The sequence below is a fragment of the Vipera berus genome (genome assembly GCF_964194415.1).
Source record: "Vipera berus genome assembly, chromosome: 1".
In the NCBI taxonomy this organism is placed as follows: domain Eukaryota; kingdom Metazoa; phylum Chordata; class Lepidosauria; order Squamata; family Viperidae; genus Vipera; species Vipera berus.
This window is the reverse complement of record NC_138202.1, coordinates 194,030,970-194,052,607: the sequence shown is the minus strand read 5'-3', so window position 1 is coordinate 194,052,607 and position 21,638 is coordinate 194,030,970. Positions and strand designations below refer to the sequence as shown.

The following is a 21,638-nucleotide window of genomic DNA, read 5'->3' as shown; positions in this document are numbered from 1 at the left end:
GGGTAGAAGAGAATATAACTCTCATATATGGTCAACATATTTTATACAATACATTATGGTAACTTGGTAGTTGATATGTTACTAGATATGGAAGATACAAACTGAGCAATATAACTTTTCAATTAATTTGCTGTGTAATGATAGTACTTACGGTAGCATCTAGTCACAAGCTAATTAGGACTTATGGGACAGGTAATCAGTATTTTTGTAGTTTAAACTGCATTATGTACAGAAACATAGGTTCCTCATGTTAATTACATGGTACAATGAACATGTAAGGGATTTAAAAAGGAATCCTCAGTGGCTTGTGCTTTTACACACAATTTAATTATGCATACATTAATCATGATCCTACATTAATGACAAACTCAGGTGCTGAATTACAATGATGAAATAAGTAGCTAAAATTGGTCTCCTGAAAAAACAAGCATATATTGGCATTCTCAGGGGAACTCTAAGATTTAAAGAATTGGTGTGGAGGAGGAACTTTACAGAAGAAAAGAACCGAGGTTAGTGACAATTAAGCAAACTCAGTGGCTACAGAATGCTAGGTCCCTGTTATGAATGTAAAAACTGAAATATAAGGTGTAGTGAGAATAGAATTGAAGGCTTCTGGAACAAAGGGAAATTGTTTAGTCTAACTGTTGCTTTCTTGCTTTTTGTAATCAGCTTTTGCACCAGAGAAACTTTATGCAAGTGTGGGAAACATGTACATGGATGGGATAAACTGAAGGAGGGAATAAGGGAGTGTACAGCAATGATTGATGTCTTCCTTATGATGTAATGGCTCTGTTGTCTGATTTTCATTGGCTAACAAAGTTTATAAAGCAATGCTACCAACTTTCTAAGGCGTGGCACTTCTGGACGTAACTCTGCCAGCGTTCCAGATCGTTGGCCACCCAACTGCTTAATTTGATCAAATAAAGTGCTGCTTGATCAAGAAGTCTCCGCTTGGGTTATCTGGTTAGATTGATATGGTATCTCAAGTTCAAGTAAGGGACTGAGACCTTACAGAATATTCCAAAGAAGTGTGGTGGTCCTCTTGTAGATGTTTCATTACCAGACTAAGTAACATTATAACTGCAGGGGAGAACTGTTTATATATAGCAGCTTGCCTGTCAGGGGTTTTGTTTTTTTTGTTTTTTGGAGATGGTGGGGGGGGGGGGGAAGTGGTTCTTGATTAGGGTACTTTTTTTTGGCTGTTTATCTGATGCTGTTTCCTGCTTATCTGGTTGTTGGATGGAGTGTGGCCTAGGTGCTTTATTTCCTTCCTAGGGTTTTAACTGTATTTTTCAAAGGGATGCTCGCCTAATTTTACTGGGAGAAAACTACCAGAAATTGGTAAAAAAATATATTTTTGCTTATAGGAATTTGAATTGGACTAAATGCTAACCACACAATAAATCACTTTTTGACAGAAAACAACCAAATGCTTTGGACTCTAGAACATTGATAATGGGCAGATCTGCATTTTCTAATTGGCCCATCACCAGCAAAGATCAAGATCATTCTCAGAACACAGGAAAGGACAATATCCTTCTGCTCCCACTCACTGCCCATTGAAAACTCATCCTGCATCCTTGTTTTTCATCCAGAGCCTCCTACGCTCTTCAGAGTGAAGAGTCTGCAACGCTTTGTTCCAATCTGAAGGCCATCCCAGTTCTGATTGTCTGCAGTGCCTGGCACCTCCTCCCCTCCAGGAGCTGGTCGTGGCTCTGGGCTTTTGCCCAGGTTCGCCTGGTGCACCAGTTGCGACCCTATCTGGACCAAGATGCCCTACGCACAGTCACCCATGTGCTTGTGACCTCCCGTTTAGACTACTGCAACGCTCTCTACATGGGGCTGCCCTTGAGGACCACTCGGAGGCTTCAGCTGGTGCAGAATGTGGCCGCGCGAGTTGTGATGGGGGTTTCCCGATACTCCCATGTAACACCTCTACTCCGCGAGCTGCATTGGCTCCCGGTTGCCCTCTGTGTGAGATTCAAGGTGCTGGTGATGACCTATAAAGCCCTAAATGGCTTGGGTCCGGGTTATCTGAGGGAACACCTGCTGCCAGCATCAAGCTCCCTTCGTCCAGTGCGCTCCCACAGGGAGGGTCTTCTCAGGGTACCGCCGGTAAGAGACTGCCGGCGGACAACACCCAGGGATAGGGCCTTCTCAGTGGGTGCGCCTGCCCTTTGGAACCAGCTGCCAGTGGAGCTGAGGACTGCCCCCGACCTCCGTTCATTCCGCCAGGACCTGAAGACCTGGCTCTTCGAGCTCTCTGGCCCAGGCTGAGAATTTTAATTTTAATTTTAACTGGGGTTTTATTTGTTCAGGGACGGATATAATTTTTTTTTAATCTGTTTTTAACTTTTGTATTTTTTGTTTTAATCACCCTGTAAACCGCCCTGAGTCCTTCGGGAAAGGGCGGTATATAAATATAATAAAAATAAAAATAAAAAAAATAAAATAAATTTGCTGCTGGGCTTATAGATACAAAACCTTGTGGTCATTCCAACAATGGTTAAAGAAGTATCTCACCCAAAATTGTTCATTCCCCATTCAAACCATGAAGTGTTTCAGTGAACACAGTTTCAGTGTCTGCCTAGCCTAAGTAAAGTGTGCTCCCTTTGATTTTCAACTCCTGGCTCTCGGTGCTGCAAACCTTGTTTTCCCTTAAAAATACCTTTAAATTATAATATAGGAAGACTGTTTCCTTCCACTTCTTCCTTCTTACAAAGTTTGTCTGCTGAGGACAGTAGGAATGGAAGAGCAACCTGCTTCTGTTGCTTTACTTTACTTTAGCACCAAAACCACAGTGGTATGGAAGGGGAAGGGGAAGGAGGCAGGACTTGTGTTAAAGGAGATAATGTGAGGAAAGACGTTTCTCACAAACATGCAAGAAAGCAAAAGAAATGCCCAGGGAAACACTATAACAAGGAAGAATTCCAGGAAGAGAGCTTTTTCTGTTGTGTACCCCAAGCTTTAGAACATAATGCCCCTGGAAATCAGATTGGTCCTGACCTGTCAGGCTTCTGTAAGTCCTTAAACACTTGGTTCTGCCACTGGGTCTGAGGGGCAAAAGGTTGGGTTGAGCCCATAAATTGGTTATGTTAATTGTTTTTGACAAATCTATTTTTACCATGACTGCTCTTTGATGTTTTTTTTTATTTGTTTTATTTTTGCCTTTCTGTTATTTATATTTTTGAACACTGTTAGCTGTTCATTTGAGATAGGTAGCCATTACACTGAATTACACTGTAATTACATTGAACTAATAAATAAATAAAATGATAAAACTCATCAAAACACTGGCTACGGCCCTTAAATGTCCATGACTACAAAATGGCCAGCAAAAAGTCCCTCAGTATGTAATGGCAGGAGAAAAAGATACAGAGTTTAAAGCAAAACAGTTAGCTGTTCATTTGAGATAGGTAGCCATTACACTGAATTACATTGTAATTACATTGAACTAATAAATAAATAAAATAATAAAACTCATCAAAACACTGGCTACGGCCCTTAAATGTCCATGACTACAAAATGGCCAGCAAAAAGTCCCTCAGTATGTAATGGCGGGAGAAAGAGATACAGAGTTTAAAGCATAAGCAACCATATTTAGAGTAAGACTATAAGAAATGAAGAAATATTAAGAAATTAATATTGGTTTGGAGATGAGTGAGTGGGGATGGGTAGGTGAGTACGATATTAGATACATGAGACTAAACCTTTAAACAAAGAGGTGACTTCACTTTTTTGATGCTTAAATCTTACAACTCAAAAATGCTGATATATTTTGGAAAAAGTAGGCAAAGAGGCAATAACACAATTCAAACTTATTTAATGCTCAATAAGTTCATCTTATAAAAAGTGAACTTGTGAGGAAAAAAATTAAGAAACAGCAGGAAGAATAGCTTTAAGTCTTATACAGGAAGAGAGAAAATAAATGCTTGTGCTTTTAGATTTTATCTTCCCCAGAGTAAGATGTATGGCAGCTACTGCAGAGAAAGCAATCAGATTCCCACTTCAGTCCTTACTAGTTCATGCCTAGAAGTGCAACTTGCTCACTGGTGCTTCCTCCTGCTCCTGCCATCCTAGCAAAAGGTCATTTGCCAAATAACAAAGAAGAAAACATTGCTGGGAACACTTGGAGAGAAGTGGAGGAAAAGGTTGACACATTAAGGATTGGATTCTGGAAATCGGTTAGATCTGAGAAAGCCAAGTCCCAAAGTCAAAATCAATATTAAATGGATTCTAATAAACCAGTTCTCATCAAGGATGAGTCAAAAGAATTTGTATGGCAGTAACAGGAAAGGCCTTTGGAACAAATGCTCAGGAAATACTGTAAGTTCTTCTCTTAAATTTTGTTATCATTTCTTATGTATATATTATTATGGCCAAATTTTCCCACTAGTTAGATTTTTCTGGTTTGGAAATATGTATGAAAGGCATGCAAAATATTCAACATATGAGTGATAATGCATTGCTGCCCTCATCCTTTGGTCATCATGTGATGGTATAGCCAACAGAATCCAACCCCCCACCCCTACATTGCTTTCTTAATCAATTTCTGACATTACAATATAATTTCTGCAACTGGGTCTATCAGAAGCCTTTGCAAATAGAAACAGTCTTACTATAGCCAACTCTGCTCCATCCAATCTAATTCATTACTGAGTTTCCAGCAAGGTTCCCTTTCATCTTTCTCCAAATCCACAGGCCAGCATTTGCTAGTATTATTTCATCGAACTGTTTCACTCATCTAATCCACAGTGCAAATCAAAGAAATCAAATGGCTACTTGGTGTGCTGCCAATCTATCCATTCCTTCTAAGACTCATCCATATGGAAGTTAACACTTCAGAGCAAAGTTGGACACTGCTACGTAGCTACCTGTCCATTTGTTCTGCAAGCAGCATCTACCTTGCAAAGTTGGATTTTGCTTGATCAAAATAAATCAGGTAGCAGAATCTGGAAAATGTCACTAAAGCAAAATAATGTCCAGGAATATAAGGACAATTTTGAGAACTTGCCGTAAGTCTGTTCCCAATTCTGAAAAAGGTATATTGATTATAATACTGTAGGTTTGTAGCTTTGCATGCTTAATGCTATATATTATATACATATTCATTAGTAAGCATATAAAATTCCACTTCATATACTTTTATCAAAAAAAAGTAAAATTAAGTGGGCTTACAATTCTCAAGAATTATATAAACAGTTATAACACATAATTTGAAGCAGAAGAAGGAAAGAAAGATCTTTTGAATGCAGTTTAATGAATTGCTACTTGGGTGAAATAAAAGATCAGTTGCTTTTTTGTAAAGGAAGTATAGTGAAACATTGACATGTCATTTTCTCAATATCAGAGTTTCCCAGAACTCTCAAGTATGTGTCAAAATAAATTTATTTTGCTAATGCCATCAAAGTTAGATGCCAACTGATAACACATTTTTAGAATCAATGCATGCAGAACTGTCTAAATTTCTTACAGAGGTCCATGCATAAGGGAAAAGGTGAGGTTCCATTACTTCCCTGACATTTTGTACCTCTTGCTAATAGCACCATTACTGTAACCCAATGTACAAGAGGCCATCAATGCATTTTCCTGACTGGCACCATTATTTCCACTGGGAAGGGAAGGCCAGTTTGCACGACATGATTAAAGCCTTTATGTAGAAGAATGTATATACTGTACAGTGTCATAAATCTTAGCAAGAGGCTGTCAAGTAAAATTGAAACCACTTATCTGACCTATCTGCTCCTCCCTCAACACATACATGCTACTTAGGCTTCAATTGGTACACTCAAGATTCTGCAATTCATAATTTCTTTTAGAACAGAATGGGTCCATGTGGTGTAACAAGAAAATGGCAAAATGAACTGAATACAGAGTTTTCTTCTCCAAAAGAAGATGAACTAAAACACATACTATTCACGCACATATATTTGCTGTGTAATTTGATCAACATGATCAACAGCAAATATACAAAATACAAAATGTCCACAGATAATGAAAATCTATAAGGGAAGTAGAATAAAGATAATCACTGATGGCAGAGACAGAATAGATTCTTCCTCAGAATGAAATTGATGGTGCTCATCCTTTAAAGGTAATTGGCAGGAAATTTAAATCCCAGATTTACAACTTCAAGCTATACTTTCTTCATATATATGCATTGTATGTGGAACTCATTGCAACCTGAGAATGAAAATATTGCAATGATTATAGTAAATTGTCTATGCAATTATCATCTACATGCTTCTTCCTAGGATACAAAGCTATGTATTCCTACTCCTGTTAGATTATCAAAATTTACAGAGAACCCAAATCATTATTTCCAATTACACAGATAACATTTCTCTTAATGATATACACTGTAACTCATGATTTTAACAACTAAACTGTAGTCTGAAGTGATATACTCCATTTTATTGCCTCATTCCCAAACCATTCTGTTAGAAATATAAACCTATCTTTATATTCACATGATTCACATGAATAGTCCCTGACTGCATTTCTCACTGTGAAATGGTCAGCATTTCCAGGCCCACAGCTATGTAAGGTGACAGACTTGGCAACCATTTGCATCACTAAGAAAACAAGCATTCCTGTAATATATAGTTGTGAAGACAGCTACACAACCTTACAGTTTAATTATCTTCTTCAGAAATATTTCTTTCCTAGATCATTCACATCAACAGCTCAACACAAATAAGTACTGGTAAGAACAGTCCCATCTATTTAATGCTGCCCAGACTCTTTTGTGGTAAATAGAAATGGAGCTCTTGATTGCACTCTTGCCCTCAAGCGTGGTGTGGCTTCTCAGATACAATAGCAAATAGACATCTTGATTGTTTACTTGGACAAAAGCTGCTAGGTGGTTATCTCAGAACCTCCCTCATTTCAGACCTTAATCCAAAAGATGGGATAGTGGAAACCAGTTGGATACCACTGGGTGGGGGGACTTTTAAGAGTAAAGCCACTCAAAGTAGAACACTGGAGCTAATCCCTCAGAAAGGCAGTGAGCTCCCATTCATTGAGTGTGATCAAGCAATGGAAGGACATCTGGCAGAGTTTGGACTTGATGGTCTATGTACTAAATGGACCCTTCTTACTTCATTAAGTAAGTTTGTGAAGAAAAGTTGACATCCCCTGCGCCACTAAAAAGTCCATCCCATCTGCCTTGTCTCTCATTCTAAATTCGTTTCCAGAACATCGGGAAAATTTATAGTAATGCTAAGATGAGAGATCAAAACTATCAAAAAATTGATGCTTGGCTGTCCCAGGTTTCCCTTCTCACGATATTAATTAGAGAGAGGAATGACAATAAGTAGCACATGGCCAGATCAAGACCTACCTATAGCCAGGAAAACGTACAGAAATCAAATTCTATATTCATTCATTCATTCTTGGTATGACTGATGCTGATTAAATGTCTCCCACAGGCTCTATGTAAAAAGGACCGACTTACAGTCCCTATGCCAAGTTAAAGTTTTATTCTCCCTATCATTTCCCCAAATTCATTTATTTAAATAATGTTTGAATTTTAAAGGATCATCCTCAGAATATTTTCTCATCTCCAAACCCTGAAACCATTTTCTAGCTTTCGTTTCCAGAAGATAAAAGGTAAAAGGAATTACTGCTAAACTGCAGTGGATTCTGTAATGAAAAGACTAAGTTCATGAGCTGCCTTCATGAGGGGGAAAAAAAGTACTCAAACGGAAAACTATGCAAGCAGATTTTCTTGTCATTTTCCCCATCTACCCACATTTACACTAAAAATGTTTCTGTTTACCTTTATTTACTTATTCAATTTGTTACGCACTGCAATGCAATGACTCTTGGAAGATTACATGTCTCCCAATTGAGGAAAGCATAAGTAGCGTATACACAGGCTGAATTGAGAAAAAAGAAGGACTTCATTGGGCATTAATTATACTTAAAGGTAAAAGGTAAAGGTTCCCCCGCACATGCGTGCTAGTTGTTTCCGACTCTAGGGGCCAGTGCTCATCTCCATTTCAAAGCCAAAGAGCCAGCGCTTGTCCGAGGACATCTCCATGGTCATGTAGCTGGCATGACGCCAAAGGCGCACGGAACGCTGTTACTTTCCCACTGTAGTGGTCCCTATTTTTCTACTTGCATTTTTACGTGCTTTCGAACTGCTAGGTTGGCAGAAGCTGGGACGAGTAACAGGTGCTCACTCTGTTACGCAGCACTCGGGATTCGACCTGCCAAACTGCCGACCTTCAGATTGACAAGCTCAGCGTCCTAACCCACTGAGCCACCGCGTCTATAATTTAAATACATCCAATAGACATAAATATACCATCTGCATGAATTCTTGTCTTTTGCACTGAACTTGTCAGAATGGCACTGAAACTACCACAGGTTTTTTTTGGACAAAAGTGGATCTTTTTTTAAAAAAAATACTTGTATGTTACACAATACGTATATGTGTACACATAGACTTCCTACAGCAGTCCAAATATGGACCAAAGGGAGGAAAGACAGAGAAGTATGAGCAATATTTATATTTCTTACAGATATTAATGGTATGTAGGAATGACACATCAATTGATGAACTCCATGTTATTCAAAATAATGACACACAAATCAGAAATAGTTATTTTAATTATTTTAATTCTTCCATAAGGACCAAAGAGGCAACATGATTTGTTTTTAAAAAAACAACATCCTGGCAATATGCAAGTATTATCCAAGTGCTAGTCCATATTCCAATAAAGCTTATCATCTTCCTGTTTCAACTAGCTAATAGCCCATTGCCTCAAGAGCATGAGTAGATACCATAATAACTCAGGGGAAAAAAAACTGTGATTGAGATCTCTGATTTCAGCTACAGAGGCAGGAAGTAGCATCATTTATAAGAAAGGAGATTGCAAAAATAAAGAGACAACAGAAAGCAATTAAATACAGCAGGTCTCATTCATATTTATTAAAGCATGGTTAACCATAGTTAAGAATTAGTTCCTTTGCTGTGCATTAGATCTGCTATTCAGTTGGAAAGCATTTAAAATTATATATTGCCTCTGCCTGGCCTAAGGTTTTTTTTTTTCACTTAAATGTACACAATATCACAAATTTAATTTTAAGCTGTTTGAATCAGTCTATAAAAAAGATTTGATTATACCTGAGTGTTCTGGCCCCAGTTTTTCCATATCTCAGTAATCTTGGCGGTAATTGGCTGATTAGGTCCCTCACACTCCATCTCTGCCTCAGTTTCCATGGTAATGTTACAGGAGCTATTATAGATGAGAACTTCATCTCTTTCCACTTTAGGGCTGAAACGAGAAGGGAGGTTAAATGGGGTGTCATCAATCTTAATGAAATGCAATTATTTTTACTCTTATTAATCATCGCAAGCCATTAGCTTGTGGCAACTCCAGACCACCATTTGTCAAACTTTGCAAATTTCTGTAATTTTGTTTCCATTCTTTTATTGTTTATTTGTTTTGCTTCCCCCCCACACACACACATACACCTTTATCTGCAAACCTTTCCAACAAAAAAATACACATAGGAAACATTTCTTAGAGATACTATTCTGCCATCCTCTCAAAATGACACACATACACATTCACTTCTAGGGCAGAAAACGAAAGAGAATAGACACTGCTTGAGTCAAAGATGGAAGTAAATCCCAAGTAGCTCTTTTTTCTTACTCACACTTAATCCTGGGGAATGAATAACTTGCAACTCCCTTAGGGCAAGTGCAGAAATTGGAAAACCATATAACTGGCTAACTGGTCCCTAATTCCAACTGTGAAAAAATGAGCTCATTTAGGGTTCTAATTCCTGCTACCCAGCTGATAGCAATGATGCTTTCATGCTAGCACTGGAACATTAACTTAGTAAATTAATTAAACTTACTTAACAGCCCAGGCTAAGCAGATTCGATATATGTGCCAGTTAGTTTAGTGGGGCCCCTTTCTGTACAGTCTCTGTTCACATTAGGAAGTGGTAGATGGAGTGAGAGATACTCAAAATTATCAGGGGGAAAACAAATAAAGGGTCATTCTTAATTAGCTCTGCTTGTTGACAGCTGCCTGCTAGGGTGGTGAGCGTTTAAGATTCTAATATCTACGTCCATATACTGAACAATGATTAGCATGCGTTCCAAATGCCTTAACAAATTTCAAGTTTACTAATCCTTAAGACTGTGTGAAAGGCAGTTAGAATTTCGGTGCTGAAAGTTTGGCCTTTCCTATCATCACTGAAACCCAGCAGCACATTTCCTCATTAGACTTGCCAACTTCTTTTTACTCCTGTGACTTAAGATGTCACTATGAAAAGATGAATCCCCATCCCCACAAGCCATGTTTGTATCAAAAAAAAAAAGGAGAGAGAGAGAGAATAGTTGCATGATTGCCTTCAGCAATAATTATTGTCTCAGTCATCAGAGGAGCTAATAAAACTGTTTATTAAATCACTCTGCAAGCTGGCCACAGGACTGTTACATTCTCACTTCTTGGCTACTCTTTTTAAAATCTTAACACCCCAGGAATTAGCAGGAAATGTACTAAAAATCTGGCCTGTATCCTGACTACCCAAATTATTACAGATATTAAGACAAGACATCCTTTGCTACCTAATGCAACCCATCCTTTTTTCTTTTTTCACTAACAAGTTAATCCCAATCAAGTTAGATATGCTTATAAACAAATTCATTGGGGGCAAGGGGTGGAGTGTGTGTGGACAATTTTGGAAATTGTAGAAAAATTGCAAAACAAAAAGTATCAGTAACAAGATTTCAGCATGGCAGACAGCACAGATTAGAACTTACTACACAGGAGATGTCAGGTACACCTTAATTATTGTATATCAGATTGCCATTCAAAATAGAGGAGTGTTACACAATTGCAAGCTGAATGGTGATAACCTTCAGTAATGTAGCCACTTCCTTAAACGTCAGGCCAATGTACCGTATATACAATTAAGGAACTGACCCCTAGTTATTCAGATGGCACAGTGATTTGTTGCCATGAGCCCTAGCAGTGATGGAGTATCTTGAGAGTTGAAGTCCAACATTTGAAGGGCCACTGGTTGTCTAACTGCCTTAAAATCTGTAATGAATCTGTTTGCCAGCATTAGCTAGATCAATGCTTCATAGAATTACTGATATTGCATTTTTATGTAGTAAATCAACATAATTGATTTATATATCTGTATGTCATAATCCCTAATCTTTTTCCTGCTGCAGCATTCCATAGATTCTGCTTTGGACTGGGCACTATATATTTTGAAAGAAATGTGTAAGATTCCAGCTAGAGTTAAAAAAAAAGCTATTTCTAACCTGAGAAGGAGGCCAAAATAATGGACATGGGATGAGTTGATAGAGGTCTTGTTAGATCTTAAAGAGGAATAAGCCAAATCGTCACAAAAGAATAGGAATGGGGTGGCCGCTGTAACAACATCAGCATTTGCTTTGATTTGGATGTCACACTGGATCACTGCTGCACCAGCTGCTTTGCAGTCTTCGCCATTCTCTTCTGCAGAATAGGTCAGAGCACAGAGAACCGCTAGAGAAGCTGAAAAATGGGGGTTGGGGAATGAGAGGACATCAAGAATTAGAGAAATATAGAAGGAAGTCTCCTTTCCCCAATTCCCTTGTTGATTATTTGCAACAGCAGTGGCATGAATTTCATGCTATGATGTTCCTGAAAGGCACAAGAAGGCCACCACATTTTTTTGCCCCTGGGTTATCATGCCCTTAACTCTTTCACTACCACCCTTAGTTTTCAGCAGTTATTGAGACTTGATAAAATGTTTATTGTATTTCCAAAGTTAATACACTTTGGAAGTTCAACATAAAAAAGGGAAATAACAACAAAGACAAAATATGCATTAAAATATACAGATATACTGTCCCCCCCCAGTTGAATACTGATATATACAGTATATTTTTTTAAAAAAAATACCGTTGGAAAAAAAAGAAAAAGGTTTACAATTTATAAACTTCTACAGCTCTATTTGCCCAGGTAATTTGACCTACCATCTATTTACAGGTTTTTAAAAAAAAAACAGTTAACAGGTAAATCCAACAACAAAACTAAATTTAAATGCCTTTGTTAACAATCCATTATTGTATTTCACACACAGAAAGTCCCCAATGACTTCTAATCTACCATAAACCACTGAAGTCATTTTCTCTCATCTGTCCAGAATCAAATGTCTTTGATTGATTCTTAATAATAAAGTTTTTCCTTAAAATTATAATTGGGATCTTTCCCAATAATTGCATTTGATTCTCCAAAATCATGGTTCTTTGTTGTGAATATCTCTGCAGCATTTGTTGTTCAGAAGTTTTTTGTGCAAGTTGAACCACAACATCTCTTAACAGTTGTGTTTTGATTGAATATAATAAATCTATATTTCACAATCTCCATCAGTTTTCTTAAGAGAGTTCAATTCATCACTGATCCATGCTGCCTCTCTCTAAGCCTTTTAAGTTCATGCCCCTTTCAGCCTTCTCCAAAGAGCCTGCAATTCTCAAGCAAAGCTCCTTCGCTTTTAATTCTCTCAGCAACAAATTTACTTCCAATCCACCCAATTGCAAGTCTGATTTACCTGTACCTGGGTATCATCCTTAGGTTGATTTATGACTGTTGTTAAATCATCAAATCTTTTATTTAAATCTTCATTCAGAGCTTGTCAGTTGAAAAGCATTTTTTCCCAAAGGCTTCCAAGAAGACTTTGACATTAAGTTGATGAGGCTCTCACCTTTCCTTTGCATCTCTTTTTGTGGGCATTGTAAAAAGTATATAATGTATAATGTTAATCCTTAATATACAGTTGCTTTCATTTTAATATACTCAAAGAGCTGGCTTCGGCAGCAAAGTCAGCTGTTTGTCAGCAGGAAAAAAGTTAATCCTGCCACTTGGCACACCATTTTCTGGAGGACTCCAGCAATTATTGAATCTTGATATCTTTTCAGTTTAGCAATGGAAAGGTTGAGGAGCACTATTATTGGACTGCGCTTGGGGTATCCATTGGCCTTAATCTGGCTCTGACACTAATTTTACTCCTCTAATTCTCAACACTACTTTCATAGGTAATAGACAATTCTACAGGGTTCGAAAGGGTGATTTCTCCACATAAGCAAGCTACTTGTACCATACTATATTCTGTATTTGCTTCTTTTGTTTGTTTATTTTTTTGTTTGGTTTAAAAATCACTTTAAAAAGGGAAGTCATTACAGCATCATATTTTGTCCACAGAAGAATGAATTATAGTCTTGGTATTATCTTCATAGGTGAGTGGGAACAAGTTCAGAGAGAGGAGCTCCATTAATGTAGAAAATGGTCCACCCACAAAGGTTTTAGCTATAAAAACAAGGCATGCAGCATTTTTTATTGTCCTGCAGCTGAGCTGAAAATACATGGCTCAGGGCCCAACAGGGATGACACTTTGGGATCACTGGAATATGGAGATGTTCGGAGTTATGCTAATATCAATATAGAGGTGATCTAAGTAAACACTGCTGTCAGTTAACTTATGATATTAATATTAAAACCTATGATTTTGTTATGAATACCCAGGGCTTTTTTTGTCATAGAATGCTCAGAACAGAGTTCCGGCACCTTTTTTGGATGGAACCTTGTAGGGCAGGCAAGGCAGGTTGTATGACATGTGTGAGTTCTGGCACCTTTTTCTTTTACAAAAAAGCACTGTGAATACCACTATATCAGTCAAAGTTAATGTTTCATTATACTCTGTCATTATAAACCACCATGGAAATATATTATATATACTGTATGTAAATACTGCATGTATATGTTTTTATGTGTGTTTCTTTCCTACCCCCCAAATATCACTTTTATAAAAATAGCTTTCCCCCCTCTCCATCACCTTAAGAATGTAGCTGTGTCCATGGGAACTTGTATAAAGTGATAAAAATAAAATAAAATAAAAAGTGAAGTTCAGACTAAAGTTTGTAAGGTGCTTTTTTTAAAAAAAAAATCCAACAATCTACAATTAATATAAACATTTTCAGAGTTAATCCAAAGATTTGCCTATATGTAATGCAGGAAAAATTGTTTCCGGTTCCGTGAAGAAAGGTTTTTCCATGAACCGGAGGGGGTGTGGTTCCATGTACTGCCTGCATCCCACGGATGGGGCTTCACTTGTTTGCACAGCCCAGTTTCTGGCATGCCGTGGCCCGGTGGTGGTCCATGGACCAGGGGTTGGGGACCCCTGGTTTAGATCTTTCTTTCCCCACTACTCTGCATGGCTGTGGAAGTGTGTATTTAAATATAAATAAAAATATTATGGAAATAAGATAACTATAAAGCTCCCAAGAATATTGCCTTATAAATGAAGGAAACTTACAAATAAATTCCACTCAACTCAGTGCAAGTTACATGTATTTGTGTGTGCATACATACACCCATAGTTGCACTGTAAGTTAAAAGGAGGAACTAACTGAATGTCATTTTATATCATACCCTAACAAATGTTGACTGTGGAAAAGAGAAAAAAAAACCTCACAACCTCTGTAAAATTCTTAAAGGACAGTAGCAGCATCTTAAATCAGTTACTAAATCTGCCAATTGAAAAGGTCAATCTGGAACTAAAGATTTTACTTCTGTTCTTTTCTGTGTCACACAGTGGAAAAATGAAAAGACAATGGAGATTTCAGCACCTTTGTTTTTGAATCTTTCAGACTTCTACAGAAAAAAAAAAATCTGGAACCAACCATAAAAGGGATATATAGAACTGAAGGAATCTTGATTCCAGAAATTTATTCTGAATATCTGAACTGCAAGGTGGACGTTGTCTTTATTAAAAATTCTTTCCTGATTTTTCTAGGATTTTTAGCAATATCTATTGGAATGATGACTTCCATTTTTTATCATCAGTCCTTTTCTCAGCTTCTCAGCTTCCCCTTTTGAAACTATCAACTCAGATTTACCCATTTTTTCTGCAATGAAGGTGATGCAAAGTACCCATTCAAGCTTTTCTATCACCTCCTATCCTTGCTAAGTGTTTCTTTCTTTCTCTTTCTCTTGATCTCTTGATCTCCTAAAATTTCTTCCATTTTAATCTTTCTAACAATAGATTTCAGAAACCTCTTTTTTATCTCTTATTATGTCCTTAAAATTCTTCATTCTTCACAAACTTCACAAACTTTGTGTTTTAACTTTTTTTCCCCTATTTAAACAAGGCTTCCATATCCTACTTTAATGACGTTAATAACCATCCTGTTATCATCTCTGATGCACTTCAGGAAGAAGGCAGCAAGGGAGAAGATCAGCAAGGCTTCATATTCTGAGGAATAAAACTAGCCGTAGAATAGCAGATGAGCTCTTCCTGTCTCTTCAGACTATTTGCTAGTCTGAAGCCTAGACAAAATGCTTTTTTGCTATTTGAGAAAAGCAGCAAGAGGAAGATGAGATTATGTCAGCAATTGTCTTTGCCTATTAAATATTCCGGTATTACAGTGCAATAAACAGATGCCAAACTGACACAAATCAGAGACAGGATGAGCCGTTTCTTACAACATGCAGTATTGTTTATTGTATGAACAAGTATCTTTTTTCAGTGCATGGAGCCATCATCATCATGTATCTTCTCAGAGAAATGCAGAACTCAGACCTACTCCTAGGCCTCAGAATATTTTCTGTTCATTAACAATATTTTGATTTTCTCACTCTAGCCTTTACTGTGGGGGAAAAAGTGATGTAAGGATTTTGCCTATTCTTGACATTCTTCCTTGGGTTCGTAACATAACCAATGTTGACTATTCTCTCAGCCTGCCTTTGATTTAGCTCAGCTGGTTTATTGTAAACTAAAAACCTTAGATATTTCTTCTGTTACTCAAACTTTTATTTGCAGGCTACCGTATTTCTCAAGTTCTGTCTTCTTCTACTAGCAAAAGTAATCAGTATGTGGTTTGAAGCAACTGCACAACACATATAATAAAAATAATGAAAACTCTCTGTATAATATCAGTAATAGTAATCAATGTTCATTTACTGACATCTAATGGCAGTTTAAAATATTGCAAGAACTAACAATTAACTACATTTCTTATGAATGAATATTGGGAAATTCAATGCAATAGTTTTTGTATATTTCATAACTTAGCTGAACTAATTTTACTCTGATGCTTAGAAAATGTATTTTATATAGTTTAAAGTGGATGTTTCCTAAATTATTTACCACAAAAAGATATGTAAAATATCAAAACATTGTGGGAATGTTGCCACACTAATTCTGAAATGTATTAAAAAATTGTGAGTTCACTTGTTTTATAAGAGAATGTAAACCAATAAAGGAAAATTGGTAAGCAAAGACAGGCAAAGGAAATGTTTTGAAAACTTAAATTTACACTAACATACCTTTTCTTCTCTGAAAGTGGATATTTTCCATTTGTGCAAAAGATTGTTCTTATTATTGACTCCAGATTATTTGACATATTTATTATTTCAGTATTTTTAGAGATAAAATAAACTTATAAAATATTAATTTATTGTTTATTATAAAACCAAATTGTGCTGAATGTTGACCTTACCTTATCTCATTTTAGATGTGGATGTTTTTACAAGGTCAAACTGGTTTTGTAGCACCCTTTACAAAAGAAGTTTCTAAAAGACAGCAGGCTTCTGTACAATAAATTATTTCCTACTAGCGCTTGAAATATTCTCTCCCCTTCTGTTTCTTTTTTTAGGAACAAATATAGTCAGCTAATTGATTATGCCTAATGACTCTCTCTCTAGCCAATGGAGGTCTCCCTGGTTTCTTTAGCATTGTATGAGAATCAGTTACTCTAGTTTGCTTCTCTCATCAGAGTACGTTTATTACTCTGACTTGTCAACAGAAAAATAACAAAGCAACTTTACATATAATGGTAAAGAAACATAACAATGTACAACAAACCTACAATTTTACAGCTTTGGCTGCTGATTTTAACATCTCAGGAAGAAGATATTTGTAAAGACAGATTATGGTTGCTTTAGAAAAACAAGTAGTTGCCTTATCATAATATTGGCAGAACAGAAAAGAGTAACAACTCATGGCTAGTTCTAGGGCATTTTTCATCCAGTGTGTTCGGTGTCACATTTTCTAGATTTTACAGTGAAGAGAAGAGAAGAGAAGAGAAGAGAAGAGAAGAGAAGAGAAGAGAAGAGAAGAGAAGAGAAGAGAAGAGAAGAGAAGAGAAGAGAAGAGAAGAGAAGAGAAGTTCTGACTTCCTCGTGCACTTTAAAAAAAACCTGTGAACTCTTTTAAAAATCATTAAAAACATTTGCATGTTAGAGTTTTCTTTCCAAGAAACAAATTGCACAGAAAGAGGATGAAACAGGCTTAAGAGTCAATATATGAACATGTGATGTAATAGAAATCAAGGTCAGTTTATTCTAAATTATCCCCTATAAGATTTTCATGGATATATGCCACATTTTTTCAGGTTCATATTGAAGGACAATCCCTAATTTCTTACTTGTTTCTTTTATTATATTTAAAATGGCAGCAAGAGATTCACATTAATCTTTTGTACCCATAGCAGTGAAAAGCAGTTGGCAGCGCAGTCAACATATTTTCTTTCTCTACCAATTAACACATCTCAGTCATTCCACTGACCGTTCAAGGGCCCCGTTAAGCAGCTCAGATCAGTTGTGGTGGTCACATTCAGCATTTCACAAGGAGAACCACAAATGGAAACTGAGGTATTTCCTGGAGAAAATCCATTTCCATGTATATATATTTCTCCTCCATCAAGATTGCCTTGAAAAAGAAATAATGTGCAAAGCATTTCACAAATTGCTGAAATTTGTCATCCTCACCTTCCCATAACATTTTAGAAATGCAATACTATGTTCTGGAAGACAGTCAATAATATATAAAGACAATGAGTCTCCTTGTTCCTTTCATGAATCTTTAAGGAATGTAATATAAGTATACAAACAAGACAGCATAGAAGTATGAAGAGTAAAACCTTACACAAAGTATAAGCAATATTCATTTGTTCTTTTCTATTTATTTTCTTTTATTGTGGTCTTGGAGTGGAGCAGGAGAAAATCTATTTTCTTGGTAGGGGTTGCTTTTGGAAATGTATTTGAGCCTTTCCAAAACTCACCCAAAAGAGAGGCTTAGCATGTCTACTTTCAATTTTAATTTGTATACAAATTAAGTAGGCTACCAAAAATCATTCTATAGAAGTAGGATTTTGAGAGATTTTGGGAGCAAAAAAAGGAGAGGAGCTTATAGTGTCCTGAGAATCTCTGATTACCCATCCCTGTTTTATCACTCCAGACAACACAATACATAAACTCTAAGATGGATAGCAACAAATTTAAACTCTAGTATACAAGGCAATTATTAATAAACTGTTAGAATCCCACTGCTATCTTTTAATGTGATCTGTTAACACTTTGTAATACCCTTCACTTGACAATTAACACATGGTTTTGCTGGCCATCTACTTTTATGAAGCATGCCTCCAAATGTAGAATAACTAAAGAAAGTCAACATAAGGTGGTGAAGGTCAGCTATGATACTTGGCCTTTGTCTCAAAGCTACTAATGGGATTTTGGAACTAAGATGGTGAAGCATTTCTGCTATTAAAAATGTGACATCACAAGTGTTTTCTGAACATCAAACAAAAATGTTTGTTGTGTTTTGTGGCAGGATAACAGATCATCATAAGAAAATATAAGCATGCTGTATGTGTTAAAAGAAAACAATCTATGACTTGCAAGAAAAACCATATGTTTATCACTTTGAGGAAAAATTCTAATGCAGAAGAAATAGCAAGTTATTTCACAAAAACAAGACTCCAGTCAAATATAATTCTGAAATTTTAAGTTTGCTGCTCTAACTCCCCAGGTTTGCTTCTCAGATCAACTCAATGAGATTACAGACTTCTGCTCCCCAGAACCATCCACATACTTACCATGGCTTTTTTCCACTGTGATAACTGTCAGGACTGAAGTAAATACCAAACTTGAGGAAGCCCAACCTCTCTGCACAATTCCACCAGTCACATTATGTTCTCCAGTGGGAAGCTGAGGAAGCACACATTGCAAACTGGTACCATTGCTAGTAACATTGGTACAGGAAGAGCCTCCAATGAAAACATACACGTCTTCCATTTGCCTAACTTTTGAAACCATTATTGTCAGAAACTGGCCTGTGGAAGGCAGAAGGGAGAGGAAAACTGGGGTGAATTCTTTACTGTAGCTTATTTCCCCAGCAGGATATGACATATTGTCTATGTCGAGTCGCACGATTGCAGTCCCTTTGCCTGAAGGCACAAGGCACTTAAGGGCCCAATATGTGACTTTGGTGAGGAGACACTTCTGATTTCCTATGAGAACTGAAGTGCTGCTCCTGCCTTGAAGTGCTGCACCTTCTAAGGTGAGGAGGCCTCTGCCATTGACACTGAAATTCTGAGGATAAAGATGGAGCACCTCAGGAGTAACTCTGAAAATATTTGAGTCTTTCTGTCTCAAGCAGGCTGCACCCCAGCCTCTACTCAATACTGAAATGCTATGTTCTTTTGCATCAAGGCTGTGCATCTGACATTCAATACTGGTTTTGTTCAAAGAAGTTATATTGCAAGGGAGATGTCCATCTACCTCTATAAGGATTTCATCCACTGCCCAAACTAATTTCTGAATTCTGATTAACAAGTAAATTAAGATCCCAGCAAACCTCACAGTGACAGCATCAATAATAAGAGTGTTGTTTGCAAGAAGATGGAACGAGCAGTCGCCTAGGCAACGGCCATACATTCCATTGACTTTCACTGTGATATTAAGAGCTTGGTGTACATCAGGAAACTGCTGATCATCCAAAAGGGGATTGCTTGAAAAAAGTGCACAGATTATACTGTCTTCACTTGAGCTTTGGACCTCACAAGACAAGTTGCCCGTCAGATTTACCCAAGTAGAATTTGTCCAAGATTTGAGAAAATGGCCAGATATTGTGAGCAGCTGCCCACCACAGACTGAGCCACGAGATGGAAAGATAGTCTTTATCTGTGGGTATACTGTAAAATGTTGCATCTCAGCTGGTATGTTGGCAAAGCCCATTTGCTTCTGGAGAACACTCATAACATAGTGCCCCGGTTCTAGAACACTGAGAGGTAAAGAACACTGAGACCAAGTGATAGAGTGGTTGAACTTCTTTACTTCAAGTTGACATTCCACCTGGGCCAGGATAGCCACTGAATTTGTTACATTGATTCCTTCTATGCCTAAGCGCAGACTATTGTTCAATAATTCTATTTCAATGTTTAGGATCTTTGGAGTTAAAGACATGTTGTAAAGAAAAGTGTAATTCTTGAAGATTTTCATTTGAAATGGGTCTACCGATGACCGGTTGCCTATGTACACCTCTATATCTGCCAAAAGAGTTTTGAGAATGGCATTAGATGGGTGAGTGGGTGGTGGAGTCCGACATAGAATTTTATCTTCAGTTAGACTGATTATAGTACAGGGTTGAAAATCAATCAGGACTAAGACCAAGGCTGGGCTGTAGCCAAAACCTATTCCAGAAATGGTGAGCAATGTTCCACCTAGGAAACAGATAAAAATGTCAGTGAATATTAACTTTTTTTCAAAATTAATATAATTTGAAAAATTATATTTCTATTATATTAATGTTTAATACAGAATAAGATGTCCAATAAGGCAACACAGAAGCTTGGGATGTTAATTGTTTCAGGGTTTTGTTTTTTCCAGTATTTTAAATTCTTTATTTATGTTTTATTGGTGTTTCTGTATTTTAAATTCTATATTTATGGTTTATTGTTCTGAGACTTTGTCAATACACTGATATATAAGTATGTTATAAACAAAACCTTAATATAAAGAGCCGTGGTGGTGCAGTGGTTAGAATGCATTATTGTAGTCTGAGTCTGCCCACTGCCAGGAGTTCAATCCTGAATGGCTCAAGTTTGACTCAGGCTTCCATCCTTCTGAGGTCAGTAAAATGAAAACCCAGATTGTTGGGGGCAATATGCTGACTCCGTAAACTGCTTAGAGAGGGCTGTAAAGCACTGTGAAGTGGTATATAAGTCTAAGGGCTATTGCTATAAAGAATAAAATCATGTTCAACCATTTTCACTAACTATATGGTAATGTGAAGTAGATTGGGTCTCAGGTCCTTCACCCTTTGGTGCCTTATTTATTTGCTGGGTAACCCAAATTCTCTCTAGTAACCCATAGGCAACCTGCCCACAACCAACTGAGGGGGGCTGGGGGGGATGGAATCAGCACTTATACCAAATAAGCTACTAGGCCCAGCCTATGCATTACTGCTCTGAGTGGAAAAGGTTAAGGGTAGAAATTACACAGCCTTGGAAAGTATTTCTTTCCTCTATCCTGACATTAGGCGTAGGATGCATCTCTTTGCTTTCCTTGCACCTAAGAGAGATGGAAGCCGATTTACTCTTTAGGGAAATCCAGAAAAACTATTTTGTTTTCTGGACATAAGATTTAACTCCATTCTCCATCCCTATTAGTTTTGCTAAAATAATTAGTCCCCATGAACTCACTAATGGTAATATCAGAAAGGGGGGGAAAGAGGAAGAATTGGAAGCAAAACTGGAAAATGGGAGTTGAGGATAGAAAACCATATTCTAAAAAAATAATTATAAAATAGAAACCAAATGGTTTGGCTTAAGATTTTTC

General features: G+C 37.1%; 1 protein-coding gene across 1 annotated transcript in view; it reads right to left on the bottom strand.

Moving 5' to 3' along the window:
* Positions 1–21,638, bottom strand: part of PKHD1 (PKHD1 ciliary IPT domain containing fibrocystin/polyductin) — a gene marked incomplete at both ends in the record, with an annotated part of 196,628 nt that overhangs the window by 121,996 nt on the left and 52,994 nt on the right. The window contains 4 exons of the mRNA XM_081342989.1: positions 9,134–9,284; positions 11,297–11,531; positions 17,584–17,727; positions 18,896–20,521. Coding sequence (XP_081199115.1) covers positions 9,134–9,284; positions 11,297–11,531; positions 17,584–17,727; positions 18,896–20,521 — 2,156 coding nt within the window. The remainder of the gene's footprint in view (positions 1–9,133; positions 9,285–11,296; positions 11,532–17,583; positions 17,728–18,895; positions 20,522–21,638) is intronic.